This window comes from Oncorhynchus mykiss, chromosome 27 (genome assembly GCF_013265735.2).
Source record: "Oncorhynchus mykiss isolate Arlee chromosome 27, USDA_OmykA_1.1, whole genome shotgun sequence".
NCBI lineage: Eukaryota > Metazoa > Chordata > Actinopteri > Salmoniformes > Salmonidae > Oncorhynchus > Oncorhynchus mykiss.
Window position 1 is genome coordinate 36,618,161 of NC_048591.1, and position 15,324 is coordinate 36,633,484.

Sequence of the window (15,324 nt, forward strand, 5' to 3'; positions counted from 1 at the left end):
TATAGAGAGAGAGAGAGAGAGAGAGAGAGAGAGAGAAAGAGAGAGAGAGAGAGGGAGAGAGAGAGAGAGAGAGAGAGAGAAAGAGAGAGAGAGAGAGAGAAAAAAGAGAGAGAGAGAGAGAGAGGGGAGAGAGAGAGTTACACACACAGATTCACAAACAAACAATAACTATATTGAAACAGATGCAACACAACTAAAGCAGTACATGTTACAAAACCCCCTTTATTAGGTCCTGCTTCATTAGTAATGCCTATTAGGAGTTGTCTACCTCCCTCCCCTCTGCCTCTGTTCTTCCGTTCCTCTCCCTCTCTATGTCCAGTGCAGCTGGTTAGACAGGGGTCCTGCTGGTCTGTGTGTTTTTGTGTGTGCCCCTGAGTGTCTAACCCCTCTGGTCAGGGCCATGCTCCGCTCCATTACTCTCTGCCAGGCCTTTGGGGCTCTGTGTGGAGCCTGGGGGCTGGGTAGAGAGCTTCCCCAGGCAGGTTGAAGGCTGCTGGGGCAGGGGCCGGCTTGAGTTGGGCCTACAGACGGTGATGGATGGAGGCCTGAGACTAAGGGCCAACTGATGCCAAGAGAGCAAGCCAACGCACAAGGATCACACACACAGGGGAAATAAACACACACACACATCTACCAATACGCAGACGCATACACACACACGCAAGATTTCATCACTGACAGCTGTTATTCATCATGTATGTTTTATTACAGCTCTACTATAAGAGGGTGGATGGGACGAGAGGAGGAGAGGGGGATGAGAGGAGAGGAGAGGAGGAGAGGGGGATGAGAGTAGAGGAGAGGGGGAGGAGAGGAGGAGAGGAGGAGAGGGGGATGAGAGTGTGTGGAGAGGAGGAGGAGAGCAGAGGAGAAGAGGAAAGGGGGAGGAGAGGAGGAGAGGGGGAGGAGAGCAGAGGAGATAAGGAAAGGGGGAGGAGAGGAGGAGAGGGGGAGGAGAGTGTGTGGAGAGGAGTAGGAGAGCAGAGGAGAAGAGGAAAGGGGAGGAGAGGAGGAGAGGGGGAGGAGAGCAGAGGAGAGGAGGAGGAGAGCAGAGGAGAGGAGGAGGAGAGCAGAGGAGAGGAGGAGAGGGGGAGGAGAGGAGGAAAAAGGGAGGAGAGCAGAGGAGCGGAGGAGAAGGGGGGGGGGGGGCGGAGGAGAGGGGGGAGAGGAGGAGAGGGGGAAAAGAGCAAAGGAGAGGAGGAAAGGTAGAGAAGAGCAGAGGAGAGAGGGGCCAATAGGAATGGAATTGCGAAAACTGAGCTTGGGAAGAAAAGAGACAAGAAACAGCATATCCTGTGTGTGTGTGTGTGTGTGTGTGTGTGTGTGCGTGTGTGTGTGTGTGTGTGTGTGTGTGTGTGTGTGTGTGTGTGTGAGCAAAAGAGAGGGAGGTCACAGATGGATTCTGATTGCCTGCGATAGCGGTGCCGGTCAGGCGTGGTCAGGTCGTCCGGGTAACAACATCTTTAATGTGATTGGTTAAGAATGAATGTTTTTGTTTTGAGAAATGTATCCATTTTATTAGTACATTTAAAAATGTATCAGAGTCAGAAGGGGGGTGGGGGGGTGGGGGGGATGCTATTCCATTAGGTGAGTAGAATTTGTTTAAGCACTTAGATTACTGATTCTCTCCCCCCCCTATACTCAGTTAGAGGAAGAGAGGGAGAAAGATTCAGAGAGATGTGTGATCCATCATAAACATAACATTATTCCTGCAACTCAATCATGACAGTGTTGTGTGTCTGCATGCACATCTTACCTAGCATTTAAGACAGCGGTTTAAGATTGTGGGGTTTATCTGGACATTCTTGGGATTTGCAACAACTTTACACATAGCAGTTATTATTTTGATCCATTAATTAAGTGCAGTTTAGTGACTTTCTCATAACAAATGGCAACAATATTTTTTATAAACAATCGCTCTTCAGTTCAATCTCCTTCTAAATTAGTCATCATCTTCATCCAGACTTCACATTCAATATATATATACTTAACCCCTCCCCCCAATACTACTAAAATACTCATATAAATCACATCACACACAGTCTCTCTATTTTCCTGTGGTGTTGCCCCAGGCCAGGCTCTGTGAGAGGGTCAGAGTTCAATTAGGGCTGGAGGGCGGAGGGGCTTACTTGTTTAAGACCCACTGGTGTGTAGAGGGAGAGTAGGAGGGAGGGACGTTCTGCCCTGGGGGAGTGTGTGTTTGGTAGAGGAGCTGAGTCAACGACAGGTGCGAGCACAGAAATACAATCAGTCACTTCCTGTCCATATCAAGGACATGAGGCACACTGTGCATATGTGTCGATGTGTGTGTGTGTGTGTGTGTGCGCGTGTCAGTGTGTGTGTACGTGTGTGTGTGTGTGTGTATGTGCGTGACTCACTATTCTCCAGCAGCATGCATACAGCGAGTGGGTCAGTGGCGAGCGTTGCGTAGCGTAGGGCTGTGCAACCACGGAAACCAGCCCTGCTACTTAGCCTGCTACTAAATTCATCCTCCCTGGATACCAACACTGACACACAGAGAGAGATAGAGAGAGAGAGAGAGAGAGAGGGAGGGGGAGAGAGAAAGAGAGAGGGGGGAGAGTGAAAGCGAGGGGAGAGAGGGAGGGGGGAAGGAGAGAGAGATAGAGCAATAAATAAAAGTAAGGAAAGAGAGATGAATAAGTCAATTGTAAATGTCTCTGTTCCTGCAGAATTATGAGAGAATCCGTGAAGTTTCTACTTTAAAAATAAAAACAGGGTCAAAACATTAACCCTGATAGTGTGTTCAACAACACTGGGTCAAAACATTAACCCTGATAGCGTGTTCAACAACCCTGGGTCAAATCATTAACCCTGATAGTGTGTTCAACAACACTGGGTCAAAACATGAACCCTGATAGTGTGTTCAACAACACTGAAACAAAACATTAACCCTGATAGTGTGTTCAACAACACTGGGTCAAAACATTAACCCTGATAGTGTGTTCAACAACACTGAATCAAAACATTAACCCTGATAGTGTGTTCAACAACACTGGGTCAAAACATGAACCCTGATAGTGTGTTCAACAACACTGGGTCAAAACATTAACCCTGATAGTGTGTTCAACAACACTGGGTCAAATCATTAACCCTGATAGTGTGTTCAACAACACTGGGTCAAAACATTAACCCTGATAGTGTGTTCAACAACACTGAAACAAATCATTAACCCTGATAGTGTGTTCAACAACACTGGGTCAAATCATTAACCCTGATAGCGTGTTCAACAACACTGGGTCAAAACATTAACCCTGATAGTGTGTTCAACAACACTGAAACAAAACATTAACCCTGATAGTGTGTTCAACAACACTGGGTCAAAACATTAACCCTGATAGTGTGTTCAACAACACTGAAACAAAACATTAACCCTGATAGTGTGTTCAACAACACTGGGTCAAATCATTAACCCTGATAGCGTGTTCAACAACACTGGGTCAAAACATTAACCCTGATAGTGTGTTCAACAACACTGGGTCAAAACATTAACCCTGATAGCGTGTTCAACAACCCTGGGTCAAATCATTAACCCTGATAGTGTGTTCAACAACACTGGGTCGAAACATGAACCCTGATAGTGTGTTCAACAACACTGAAACAAAACATTAACCCTGATAGTGTGTTCAACAACACTGGGTCAAAACATTAACCCTGATAGTGTGTTCAACAACACTGAATCAAAACATTAACCCTGATAGTGTGTTCAACAACACTGGGTCAAAACATGAACCCTGATAGTGTGTTCAACAACACTGGGTCAAAACATTAACCCTGATAGTGTGTTCAACAACACTGGGTCAAATCATTAACCCTGATAGTGTGTTCAACAACACTGGGTCAAAACATTAACCCTGATAGTGTGTTCAACAACACTGAAACAAATCATTAACCCTGATAGTGTGTTCAACAACACTGGGTCAAATCATTAACCCTGATAGCGTGTTCAACAACACTGGGTCAAAACATTAACCCTGATAGTGTGTTCAACAACACTGAAACAAAACATTAACCCTGATAGTGTGTTCAACAACACTGGGTCAAAACATTAACCCTGATAGTGTGTTCAACAACACTGAAACAAAACATTAACCCTGATAGTGTGTTCAACAACACTGGGTCAAATCATTAACCCTGATAGCGTGTTCAACAACACTGGGTCAAAACATTAACCCTGATAGTGTGTTCAACAACACTGGGTCAAAACATTAACCCTGATAGTGTGTTCAACAACACTGGGTCAAATCATTAACCCTGATAGCGTGTTCAACAACACTGGGTCAAAACATTAACCCTGATAGTGTGTTCAACAACACTGAATCAAAACATTAACCCTGATAGTGTGTTCAACAACACTGGGTCAAATCATTAACCCTGATAGTGTGTTCAACAACACTGAAACAAAACATTAACCCTGATAGTGTGTTCAACAACACTGAATCAAAACATTAACCCTGATAGTGTGTTCAACAACACTGAAACAAAACATTAACCCTGATAGTGTGTTCAACAACACTGGGTCAAAACATTAACCCTGATAGTGTGTTCAACAACACTGGGTCAAAACATTAACCCTGATAGTGTGTTCAACAACACTGGGTCAAATCATTAACCCTGATAGTGTGTTCAACAACACTGGGTCAAAACATTAACCCTGATAGTGTGTTCAACAACACTGGGTCAAAACATTAACCCTGATAGTGTGTTCAACAACACTGAATCAAAACATTAACCCTGATAGTGTGTTCAACAACCCTGAAACAAAACATTAACCCTGATAGTGTGTTCAACAACACTGGGTCAAATCATTAACCCTGATAGCGTGTTCAACAACACTGGGTCAAATCATTAACACTGATAGTGTGTTCAACAACACTGGGTCAAATCATTAACCGTGATAGTGTGTTCAACAACCCTGAAACAAAACATTAACCCTGATAGTGTGTTCAACAACACTGGGTCAAAACATTAACCCTGATAGCGTGTTCAACAACACTGGGTCAAAACATTAACCCTGATAGTGTGTTCAACAACACTGAATCAAAACATTAACCCTGATAGTGTGTTCAACAACCCTGAAACAAAACATTAACCCTGATAGTGTGTTCAACAACACTGGGTCAAATCATTAACCCTGATAGCGTGTTCAACAACACTGGGTCAAATCATTAACCCTGATAGTGTGTTCAACAACACTGGGTCAAATCATTAACCCTGATAGTGTGTTCAACAACCCTGAAACAAAACATTAACCCTGATAGTGTGTTCAACAACACTGGGTCAAATCATTAACCCTGATAGCGTGTTCAACAACACTGGGTCAAATCATTAACCCTGATAGTGTGTTCAACAACACTGAATCAAAACATTAACCCTGATAGTGTGTTCAACAACACTGAAACAAAACATTAACCCTGATAGTGTGTTCAACAACACTGGGTCAAATCATTAACCCTGATAGCGTGTTCAACAACACTGGGTCAAATCATTAACCCTGATAGCGTGTTCAACAACACTGGGTCAAATCATTAACCCTGATAGTGTGTTCAACAACACTGGGTCAAAACATTAACCCTGATAGTGTGTTCAACAACACTGAATCAAAACATTAACCCTGATAGTGTGTTCAACAACACTGAAACAAAACATTAACCCTGATAGTGTGTTCAACAACACTAGCCCTGATTGTTACGATGCGTGAATGAGGACCCAAAAGCGAATCAACTTAAACAGAGCTTCTTTAATTACCAAACATAGGTAGGCTCAGATGGACCGGCAGATTCTGACAGGACAGGACAAGGTTACAGCAAACATGATGACAGTCTGGTTCAGGCATGAATGACACAAACAAACAAGAATCCGACAAGGACAGGAGCAGAAACAGAGAGAGATATAGGGACCTAATCAGAGGGAAAAAGGGAACAGGTGGGGAACGGGGTGAATGGGTAGTTAGAGGAGACAAGGGACAGCTGGGGGAAAGCGGGGGAGAAAAGGTAACCTAACACGACCAGCAGAGGGAGACAGGGTGAAGGGAAAGGACAGAGACAAGACAACATGACAGTACCCCCCCACTCACCGAGCGCCTCCTGGCGCACTCGAGGAGGAAACCTGGCGGCAACGGAGGAAATCATCAATCAGCGCACGGTCCAGCACGTCCCGAGAGGGAACCCAACTCCTCTCCTCAGGACCGTACCCCTCCCAGTCAACTAGGTACTGATGACCACGGCCCCGAGGACGCATGTCCAAGATCTTACGGACCCTGTAGATAGGTGCGCCCTCGACAAGGATGGGGGGGGGGGGGGGGGGAGACGAGCGGGGGCGCGAAGAACGGGCTTAACACAGGAGACATGGAAGACCGGGTGGACGCGACGAAGATATCGCGGAAGAAGAAGTCGCACTGCGACAGGATTAATGACCTGAGAGATACGGAATGGACCAATGAACCGCGGGGTCAACTTGCGAGAAGCCGTCTTAAGGGGAAGGTTCTGAGTGGAGAGCCAAACTCTCTGACCGCGACAATATCTAGGGCTCTTCGTTCTACGCTTATTAGCAGCTCTCACAGTCTGCGCCCTATAACGGCAAAGTGCAGACCTGACCCTCTTCCAGGTGCGCTCGCAACGTTGGACAAAAGCCTGAGCGGAGGGGACGCTGGACTCGGCGAACTGAGATGAGAACAACGGAGGCTGGTACCCGAGGCTACTCTGAAAAGGAGATAGCCCGGTCGCAGACGAAGGAAGCGAGTTGTGGGCGTATTCTGCCCAGGGGAGCTGTTCTGACCAAGACGCAGGGTTGCGAAAAGAAAGACTGCGTAAGATGCGACCAATAGTCTGATTGGCCCGTTCTGCTTGACCGTTAGACTGGGGGTGAAAGCCGGAAGAGAGACTGACGGAAGCCCCAATCAAACGGCAAAACTCCCTCCAAAATTGAGACGTGAATTGCGGACCTCTGTCCGAAACGACGTCTGACGGAAGGCCATGAATTCTGAAAACATTCTCGATGATGATTTGTGCCGTCTCTTTAGCAGAAGGAAGCTTAGCAAGGGGAATGAAATGAGCCGCCTTAGAGAACCTATCGACAACCGTAAGAATAACAGTCTTCCCCGCTGACGAAGGCAGTCCGGTGACAAAATCTAAGGCGATGTGAGACCACGGTCGAGAGGGAATAGGAAGCGGCCTGAGACGGCCGGCAGGAGGAGAGTTACCGGACTTAGTCTGCGCGCAGACCGAACAAGCAGCCACGAAACGACGCGTGTCATGCTCCCGGGTGGGCCACCAGAAACGCTGGCGAATGGAAGCAAGCGTACCCCGAACGCCAGGGTGGCCGGCTAACTTGGCAGAGTGAGCCCACTGAAGAACGGCCAGACGAGTAGGAACGGGAACGAAAAGAAGGTTCCTAGGACAAGCGCGCGGCGACGGAGTTTGAGAGAGTGCTTGCTTTACCTGCCTCTCAATTCCCCAGACAGTCAACCCGACAACACGCCCCTCAGGGAGAATCCCCTCGGGGTCAGTGGAGGCTACTGAAGAACTGAAGAGACGAGACAAAGCATCAGGCTTGGTGTTCTTAGAGCCCGGACGATAAGAAATCACGAACTCGAAACGAGCGAAAAACAGCGCCCAACGCGCCTGACGCGCATTAAGTCGTTTGGCAGAACGGATGTACTCAAGGTTCCTATGGTCAGTCCAAACGACAAAAGGAACGGTCGCCCCCTCCAACCACTGTCGCCATTCGCCTAGGGCTAACCGGATGGCGAGCAGTTCGCGGTTACCCACATCATAGTTACGTTCCGACGGCGACAGGCGATGAGAAAAATATGCGCATGGGTGGACCTTGTCGTCAGAGAGGGAGCGCTGAGAAAGGATGGCTCCCACTCCCACCTCTGACGCGTCAACCTCGACAACGAACTGTCTAGAGACGTCAGGTGTAACAAGGATAGGAGCGGATGTAAAACGATTCTTGAGGAGATCAAAAGCTCCCTGGGCGGAAACGGACCACTTAAAGCACGTCTTGACAGAAGTAAGGGCTGTGAGAGGAGCTGCCACCTGACCGAAATTACGGATGAAACGACGATAGAAGTTCGCGAAGCCGAGAAAGCGCTGCAGCTCGACGCGTGACTTAGGGACGGGCCAATCAATGACAGCTTGGACCTTAGCGGGATCCATCTTAATGCCTTCAGCGGAAATAACAGAACCGAGAAATGTGACGGAGGAGGCATGAAACGTGCACTTCTCAGCCTTCACAAAAAGACAATTCTCTAAAAGGCGCTGGAGGACACGTCGAACGTGCTGAACATGAATCTGGAGTGACGGTGAAAAAATCAGGATATCGTCAAGGTAAACGAAAACAAAGATGTTCAGCATGTCTCTCAGGACATCATTGACTAATGCCTGAAAGACAGCTGGAGCGTTAGCGAGGCCGAAAGGAAGAACCCGGTATTCAAAGTGCCCTAACGGAGTGTTAAACGCCGTCTTCCACTCGTCCCCCTCCCTGATGCGCACGAGATGGTAAGCGTTACGAAGGTCCAACTTAGTGAAAAACCTGGCTCCCTGCAGGATCTCGAAGGCTGAAGACATAAGAGGAAGCGGATAACGATTCTTCACTGTTATGTCATTCAGCCCTCGATAATCTATGCAGGGGCGCAGAGACCCGTCCTTCTTCTTGACAAAAAAAAAACCCCGCTCCGGCGGGAGAGGAGGAGGGGACTATGGTACCGGCGTCAAGAGCTACAGACAAATAATCTTCGAGAGCCTTACGTTCGGGAGCCGACAGAGAGTATAGTCTACCCCGGGGGGGGGGTGGTTCCCGGAAGGAGATCAATACTACAATCATACGACCGGTGTGGAGGAAGAGAGGTGGCCCTGGACCGACTGAACACCGTGCGCAGATCGTGATATTCCTCCGGCACCCCTGTCAAATCACCAGGCTCCTCCTGTGAAGAAGAGACAGAGGAAACAGGAGGGATAGCAGACATTAAACATTTCACATGACAAGAGACGTTCCAGGAGAGGATAGAATTACTAGACCAATTAATGGAAGGATTATGACAAACTAGCCAGGGATGGCCCAAAACAACAGGTGTAAAAGGTGAACGAAAAATTAAAAAAGAAATGGTTTCACTATGATTACCAGAAACAGTGAGGGTTAAAGGTAGCGTCTCACGCTGAATCCTGGGGAGAGGACTACCATCCAGGGCGAACAAGGCCGTGGGCTCCTTTAACTGTCTGAGAGGAATGTCATGTTCCCGAGCCCAGGTCTCGTCCATAAAACAGCCCTCCGCCCCAGAGTCTATTAAGGCACTGCAGGAAGCTGACGAACCGGTCCAGCGTAGATGGACCGACAAGGTAGTGCAGGATCTTGAAGGAGAGACAGGAGTAGTAGCGCTCACCAGTAGCCCTCCGCTTACTGACGAGCTCTGGCCTTTTACTGGACATGAAGTGACAAAATGACCAGCGGAACCGCAATAGAGACAGAGGCGGTTGGTGATTCTCCGTTCCCTCTCCTTAGTCGAGATGCGGATACCTCCCAGCTGCATGGGCTCAGCACCCGAGCCGGCAGAGGAAGATGGTAGTGATGCGGAGAGGGAGGCGACGGAGAGCGCGAGCTCCTTTCCACGAGCTCGGTGACGAAGATCAACCCGTCGCTCAATGCGAATAGCGAGTTCAATCAAGGAATCCACGCTGGAAGGAACCTCCCGGGAGAGAATCTCATCCTTTACCTCTGCGCGGAAACCCTCCAGAAGACGAGCGAGCAAGGCCGGCTCGTTCCAGCCACTGGAGACAGCAAGAGTGCGAAACTCAATAGAGTAGTCTGTTATGGATCGATTGCCTTGACATAGGGAAGACAGGGCCCTGGAAGCCTCCTCCCCAAAAACAGATCGATCAAAAACCCGTATCATCTCCTCCTTAAAGTCTTGATACTGGTTAATACACTCAGCCCTTGCCTCCCAGATTGCCGTGCCCCACTCACGAGCCCGTCCAATAAGGAGAGATATGACGTAGGCGACACGAGCAGTGCTCCTGGAGTAAGTGTTGGGCTGGAGAGAAAACACAATATCACACTGGGTGAGGAACGAGCGGCATTCAGTGGGCTCCCCAGAGTAACACGGCGGGTTATTGATTCTGGGCTCCGGAGATTCGAAAGCCCTGGAAGTGGCCGGTGGATCGAGGCGGAGATGGTGAACCTGTTCTGTGAGGTTGGAGACTTGGGTGGCCAGGGTCTCAACGGCATGTCGAGCAGCAGACAATTCCTGCTTGTGTCTGCCTAGCATCGCTCCCTGGATCTCGACGGCTGAGTGGAGAGGATCCGAAGTCGCTGGGTCCATTCTTGGTCGGATTCTTCTGTTACGATGCGTGAATGAGGACCCAAAAGCGAATCAACTTAAACAGAGCTTCTTTAATTACCAAACATAGGTAGGCTCAGATGGACCGGCAGATTCTGACAGGACAGGACAAGGTTACAGCAAACATGATGACAGTCTGGTTCAGGCATGAATGACACAAACAAACAAGAATCCGACAAGGACAGGAGCAGAAACAGAGAGAGATATAGGGACCTAATCAGAGGGAAAAAGGGAACAGGTGGGGAACGGGGTGAATGGGTAGTTAGAGGAGACAAGGGACAGCTGGGGGAAAGCGGGGGAGAAAAGGTAACCTAACACGACCAGCAGAGGGAGACAGGGTGAAGGGAAAGGACAGAGACAAGACAACATGACACTGATAGTGTGTTCAACAACACTGGGTCAAAACATTAACCCTGATAGTGTGTTCAACAACACTGGGTCAAAACATTAACCCTGATAGTGTATTCAACAACACTGGGTCAAAACATTAACCCTGATAGTGTGTTCAACAACACTGAATCAAAACATTAACCCTGATAGTGTGTTCAACAACACTGAATCAAAACATTAACCCTGATAGTGTGTTCAACAACACTGAAACAAAACATTAACCCTGATAGTGTGTTCAACAACACTGAATCAAAACATTAACCCTGATAGTGTGTTCAACAACACTGGGTCAAAACATTAACCCTGATAGTGTGTTCAACAACACTGAATCAAAACATTAACCCTGATAGTGTGTTCAACAACACTGAAACAAAACATTAACCCTGATAGTGTGTTCAACAACACTAGATCATGTGTAGTAATGATACTCTCTCTTCTAGTTTTCTTCATTAGACATACACAGCCCTTCCTTCTCTCGCGCCCCTCCCTCTTTCTACCCATCACTTTGTTTTCCCCTTCCAACCACCACTCATCATCCTCCCTGCCTCTCTTTTCTCCTACACCCTCTCCATCTCTCTCATCGTCTCCCTCCATCTCTTTCCCTGGAACTTTGTCCCTTCACTACCATCTTCTAACCTCCCTCCCTCCATAACCTACCTCCCTAACTTCCCTTCCTAACCTCCCTCCCTCCCTAACCTCCCTCCCTAACCTCCCTCCCTCCATAACCTCCCTCCCTCCCTAACCTCCCTCCCTCCCTCCATAACCTACCTCCCTCCCTCCCTAACCTCCCTCCCTAACCTCCCTCCCTCTCTAACCTCCCTCCCTCCCTCCCTCCCTCCCTCCCTCCCTCCCTCCCTCCCTCCCTCCCTCCCTCCCTCCATAACCTACCTCCCTCCCTCCCTAACCTCCCTCCCTAACCTCCCTCCCTCTCTAACCTCCCTCCCTCCCTCCCTCCCTCCCTCCCTCCCTCCCTCCCTCCCTCCCTCCCTCCCTCCCTCCCTCCCTCCCTCCCTCCATAACCTACCTCCCTAACCTCCCTTCCTAACCTCCCTCCCTCCCTAACCTCCCTCCCTAACCTCCCTCCCTCCATAACCTCCCTCCCTCCCTCCCTAACCTCCCTCTCTCCCTCCATAACCTACCTCCCTCCCTCCCTAACCTCCCTCCCTAACCTCCCTCCCTCTCTAACCTCCCTCCCTCCCTCCCTCCCTCCCTCCCTCCCTCCCTCCCTCCCTCCCTCCCTCCCTCCCTCCCTCCCTCCCTCCCTCCCTCCCTCCATAACCTACCTGAAGGAACTTTGTCCCTTCACTACCACCTCCCTCCCTCCCTCCCTCCCTCCCTCCCTCCCTCCCTCCCTCCCTCCCTCCCTCCCTCCCTCCCTCCCTCCCTCCCTCCCTCCCTCCATAACCTCCCTCTCTCCCTCCCTCCATAACCTACCTCCCTCCCTCCCTAACCTCCCTCCCTCCATAACCTACCTCCCCCCCTCCCTCCCTCCCTCTCTAACCTCCCTCCCTCCATAACCTACCTACCTCCCTCCCTCTCTAACCTCCCTCCCTCCATAACCTACCTCCCTCCCTCCCTCCCTCTCTCCATCACCTAATCCCCCTCACTTTCTTCCTCTCCCTCTCTCCCTCCATCACCTAACCCCCCTCCCTCTCCCTCTCTCTCTCTGACAGGCTGGCTGGTGTGTATATGGATGTCTGAGAGGGATAATCACAGCAAACTCAATAAAGCGTTGCGCAGGCCCGGCTAGCCCATCTATCAGCGCGCGTCAGGGAAATGCTTCCCCGCGCAACGCCACCCCTCGTGGACCCAAACCTGACAGCTATATAAATGTGTGCAATATACATATCACATATAAATATGTCTGCAGAGCCAGCAGAGGCTGAGGGTCTGAGTGTGTGCGTGTGTGTGTGTGTGTGTGTGTGTGTGTGTGTGTGTGTGTGTGTGTGTGTGTGTGTGTGTGTGTGTGTGTGTGTGTGCTTCCACAGGAAACAAATAAAACACAACGCCACCACCAGAAAGTAAATAAATGAATAAAATAATAAATAAATAAATAAAATAATAAATAAATAAACAAAATTATGGAACGAATGAAACGCTTACATATATGCAAATATGGGAGGGGCTCATAATGTCTGTGTCTACAGTTAGAATTCATCTATGTAATAACAAACTAACGACCAGGGCCCAGTGTGGGTGTGTGATATCTATCTATCTATCTATCTATCTATCTATCTATCTATCTATCTATCTATCTATCTATCTATCTATCTATCTATCTATCTATCTATCTATCTATCTATCTATCTATCTATCTATCTATCTATCTATCTAGCTCCAATGGGTAGAAAATGGGTAGCGTAGACTCCAACCCCCTAACCCTCCAGTGTTGAGGGTGCTAGGGGACATTTCTCGCCTCTGTGTGTGTGTGTGTGAACTCCTTCAGCAGAGCGGACCGACCCGGTGGAGTCACCAACGCGTCAAATGACACACTTTTCCCATGGCAACGGAGTTCACCTTGACCCCAGCAACATTCCAGGTACCGTCTCTCAGTCTACACCTTCCGTCTACACCCTCCTCCACCCCGGAGGCCCGGACACAGATCTCCCCACTGGCGCACCAAACCCCTCATCCTGCCGCCACCACACACCCCACCATGAACCCGATAACATCTTCACATAGATATCTGGGACCAAGCTAACCTGGTAGCTTTTTTCAGAGGATGATGATCTGGTTGTGTTTGTTTTGTCTGTCAGCACTCATCAATTTATGCTTTTGAGTAATACAGTGCTGGTAAACTGACTAACATTGTGGGCTGTATATGACAGAAAAACAACACAAAATCATGACCAACCTATGACTGCACAGAGTGTGTGTGAATGTGTAAGGGTTAAAGGGAGTGTGTGAAAGTGTGTTTTAAATTTTTTAAATGTATTTATTTTTTACCTTTATTTTACTAGGCAAGTCAGTTAAGAACAAATTATTATTTTCAATGATGGCTTAGGAACAGTGGGTTAACTGCCAGTTCAGGGGCAGAACGACAGACTTGTACCTTGTCAGCTCGGGGATTCAAACTTGCAACCTTTCGGTTACTAGTCCAACCTTTCGGTTACTAGTCCAACGCTCTAACCACTAGGCTACCCTGCCGCCCTGCTACCCGTGTTAGCCCTAGTGAGAGTGTGTTAGCCCTTGTGAGAGTGTGTTAGCCCTTGTGAGAGTGTGTTAGCCCTTGTGAGAGTGTTTTAGCCCTAGTGAGAGTGTGTTAGCCTTAGTGAGAGTGTGTTAGCCTTAGTGAGAGTGTGTTAGCCTTAGTAAGAGTGTGTTAGCCTTAGTGAGAGTGTGTTAGCCTTAGTGAGAGTGTGTTAGCCCTTGTGAGAGTGTTTTAGCCCGAGTGAGAGTGTGTTAGCCCCAGTGAGAGTGTGTTAGCCCCAGTGAGAGTGTGTTAGCCTTAGTGAGAGTGTGTTAGCCCTTGTGAGAGTGTTTTAGCCCCAGTGAGAGGGTGTTAGCCTTAGTGAGAGTGTGTTAGCCCCAGTGAGAGTGTGTAAGCCCTAGTGAGAGTGTGTTAGCCCGTGTGAGAGTGTGTTAGCCCCAGTGAGAGTGTTAGCCCCAGTAAGAGTGTGTGAGAGTGTTAGCTCCAGTGAAAGTCTGTTAGCTCCAGTGAGAGTGTGTTAGCCCCAGTGAAAGAGGTGTTAGCCCCAGTGAGAGTGTGTTAGCCCTAGTGAGAGTGTGTTATCCCCAGTGAGAGTGTGTTAGCCCCAGTGAGAGTGTGTTAGCCCGAGTGAGAGTGTGTTAGCCCCAGTGAAAGTGTGTTAGCCCCAGTGAGAGTTAGTGAGAGTGTGTTAGCTCCAGTGAAAGTGTGTTAGCCCAAGTGAAAGTGTGTTAGCCCTAGTGAGAGTGTGTTAGCCCTAGTGAGAGTGTGTTAGCCTTAGTGAGAGGTTGTTAGCCTTAGTGAGAGTGTGTTAGCCCCAGTGAGAGTGTGTTAGCCCTAGTGAGAGTGTGTTAGCCCAAGTGAGAGTGTGTTAGCCCCAGTGAGAGTGTTAGCCCCAGTAAGAGTGTGTGAGAGTGTTAGCTCCAGTGAGACTGTGTTAGCCCCAGTGAAAATCTGTTAGCTCCAGTGAGAGTGTGTTAGCCCCAGTGAAAGTGGTGTTAGCCCCAGTGAGAGTGTGTTAGCCCTAGTGAGAGTGTGTTCTCCCCAGTGAGAGTGTGTTAGCCCCAGTGAGAGTGTGTTAGCCCTAGTGAGAGTGTGTTAGCCTGAGTGAGAGTGTTAGCCCGAGTGAGAGTGTGTTATCCCCAGTGAGAGTGTGTTAGCCCTAGTGAGAGTGTGTTATCCCCAGTGAGAATGTGTTATCCCCAGTGAGAGTATGTTATCCCCAGTGAAAGTGTGTTATCCCCAGTGAGAGTGTTAGCCCCAGTGAGTGTGTTAGCCCCAGTGAGAGTGTGTTAGCCCCAATGAGAGTGTGTTAGCCCCAGTGAGAGTATGTTAGCCCCAGTGAGAGTGTGTTAGCCCTAGTGAGAGTGTGTTAGCCCCAGTGAAAGTGTTAGCCCTAGTGAGAGTTAGTGAGAGTGTGTTAGCTCCAGTGAAA

The 15,324-nt window shown here is 48.8% G+C and overlaps 1 protein-coding gene across 1 annotated transcript in view; it reads left to right on the plus strand.

Annotated features, from left to right (window-relative positions):
* Nucleotides 1–566, plus strand: part of LOC118944683 (DNA-directed RNA polymerase II subunit RPB1-like) — a 7,992-nt gene extending 7,426 nt beyond the window's left edge. Inside the window, exon 3 of the mRNA XM_036965035.1 lies at nt 397–566. Within this exon, the coding sequence (XP_036820930.1) occupies nt 397–566 (170 nt within the window). The remainder of the gene's footprint in view (nt 1–396) is intronic.
* Nucleotides 567–15,324: the final 14,758 nt, after the last annotated feature.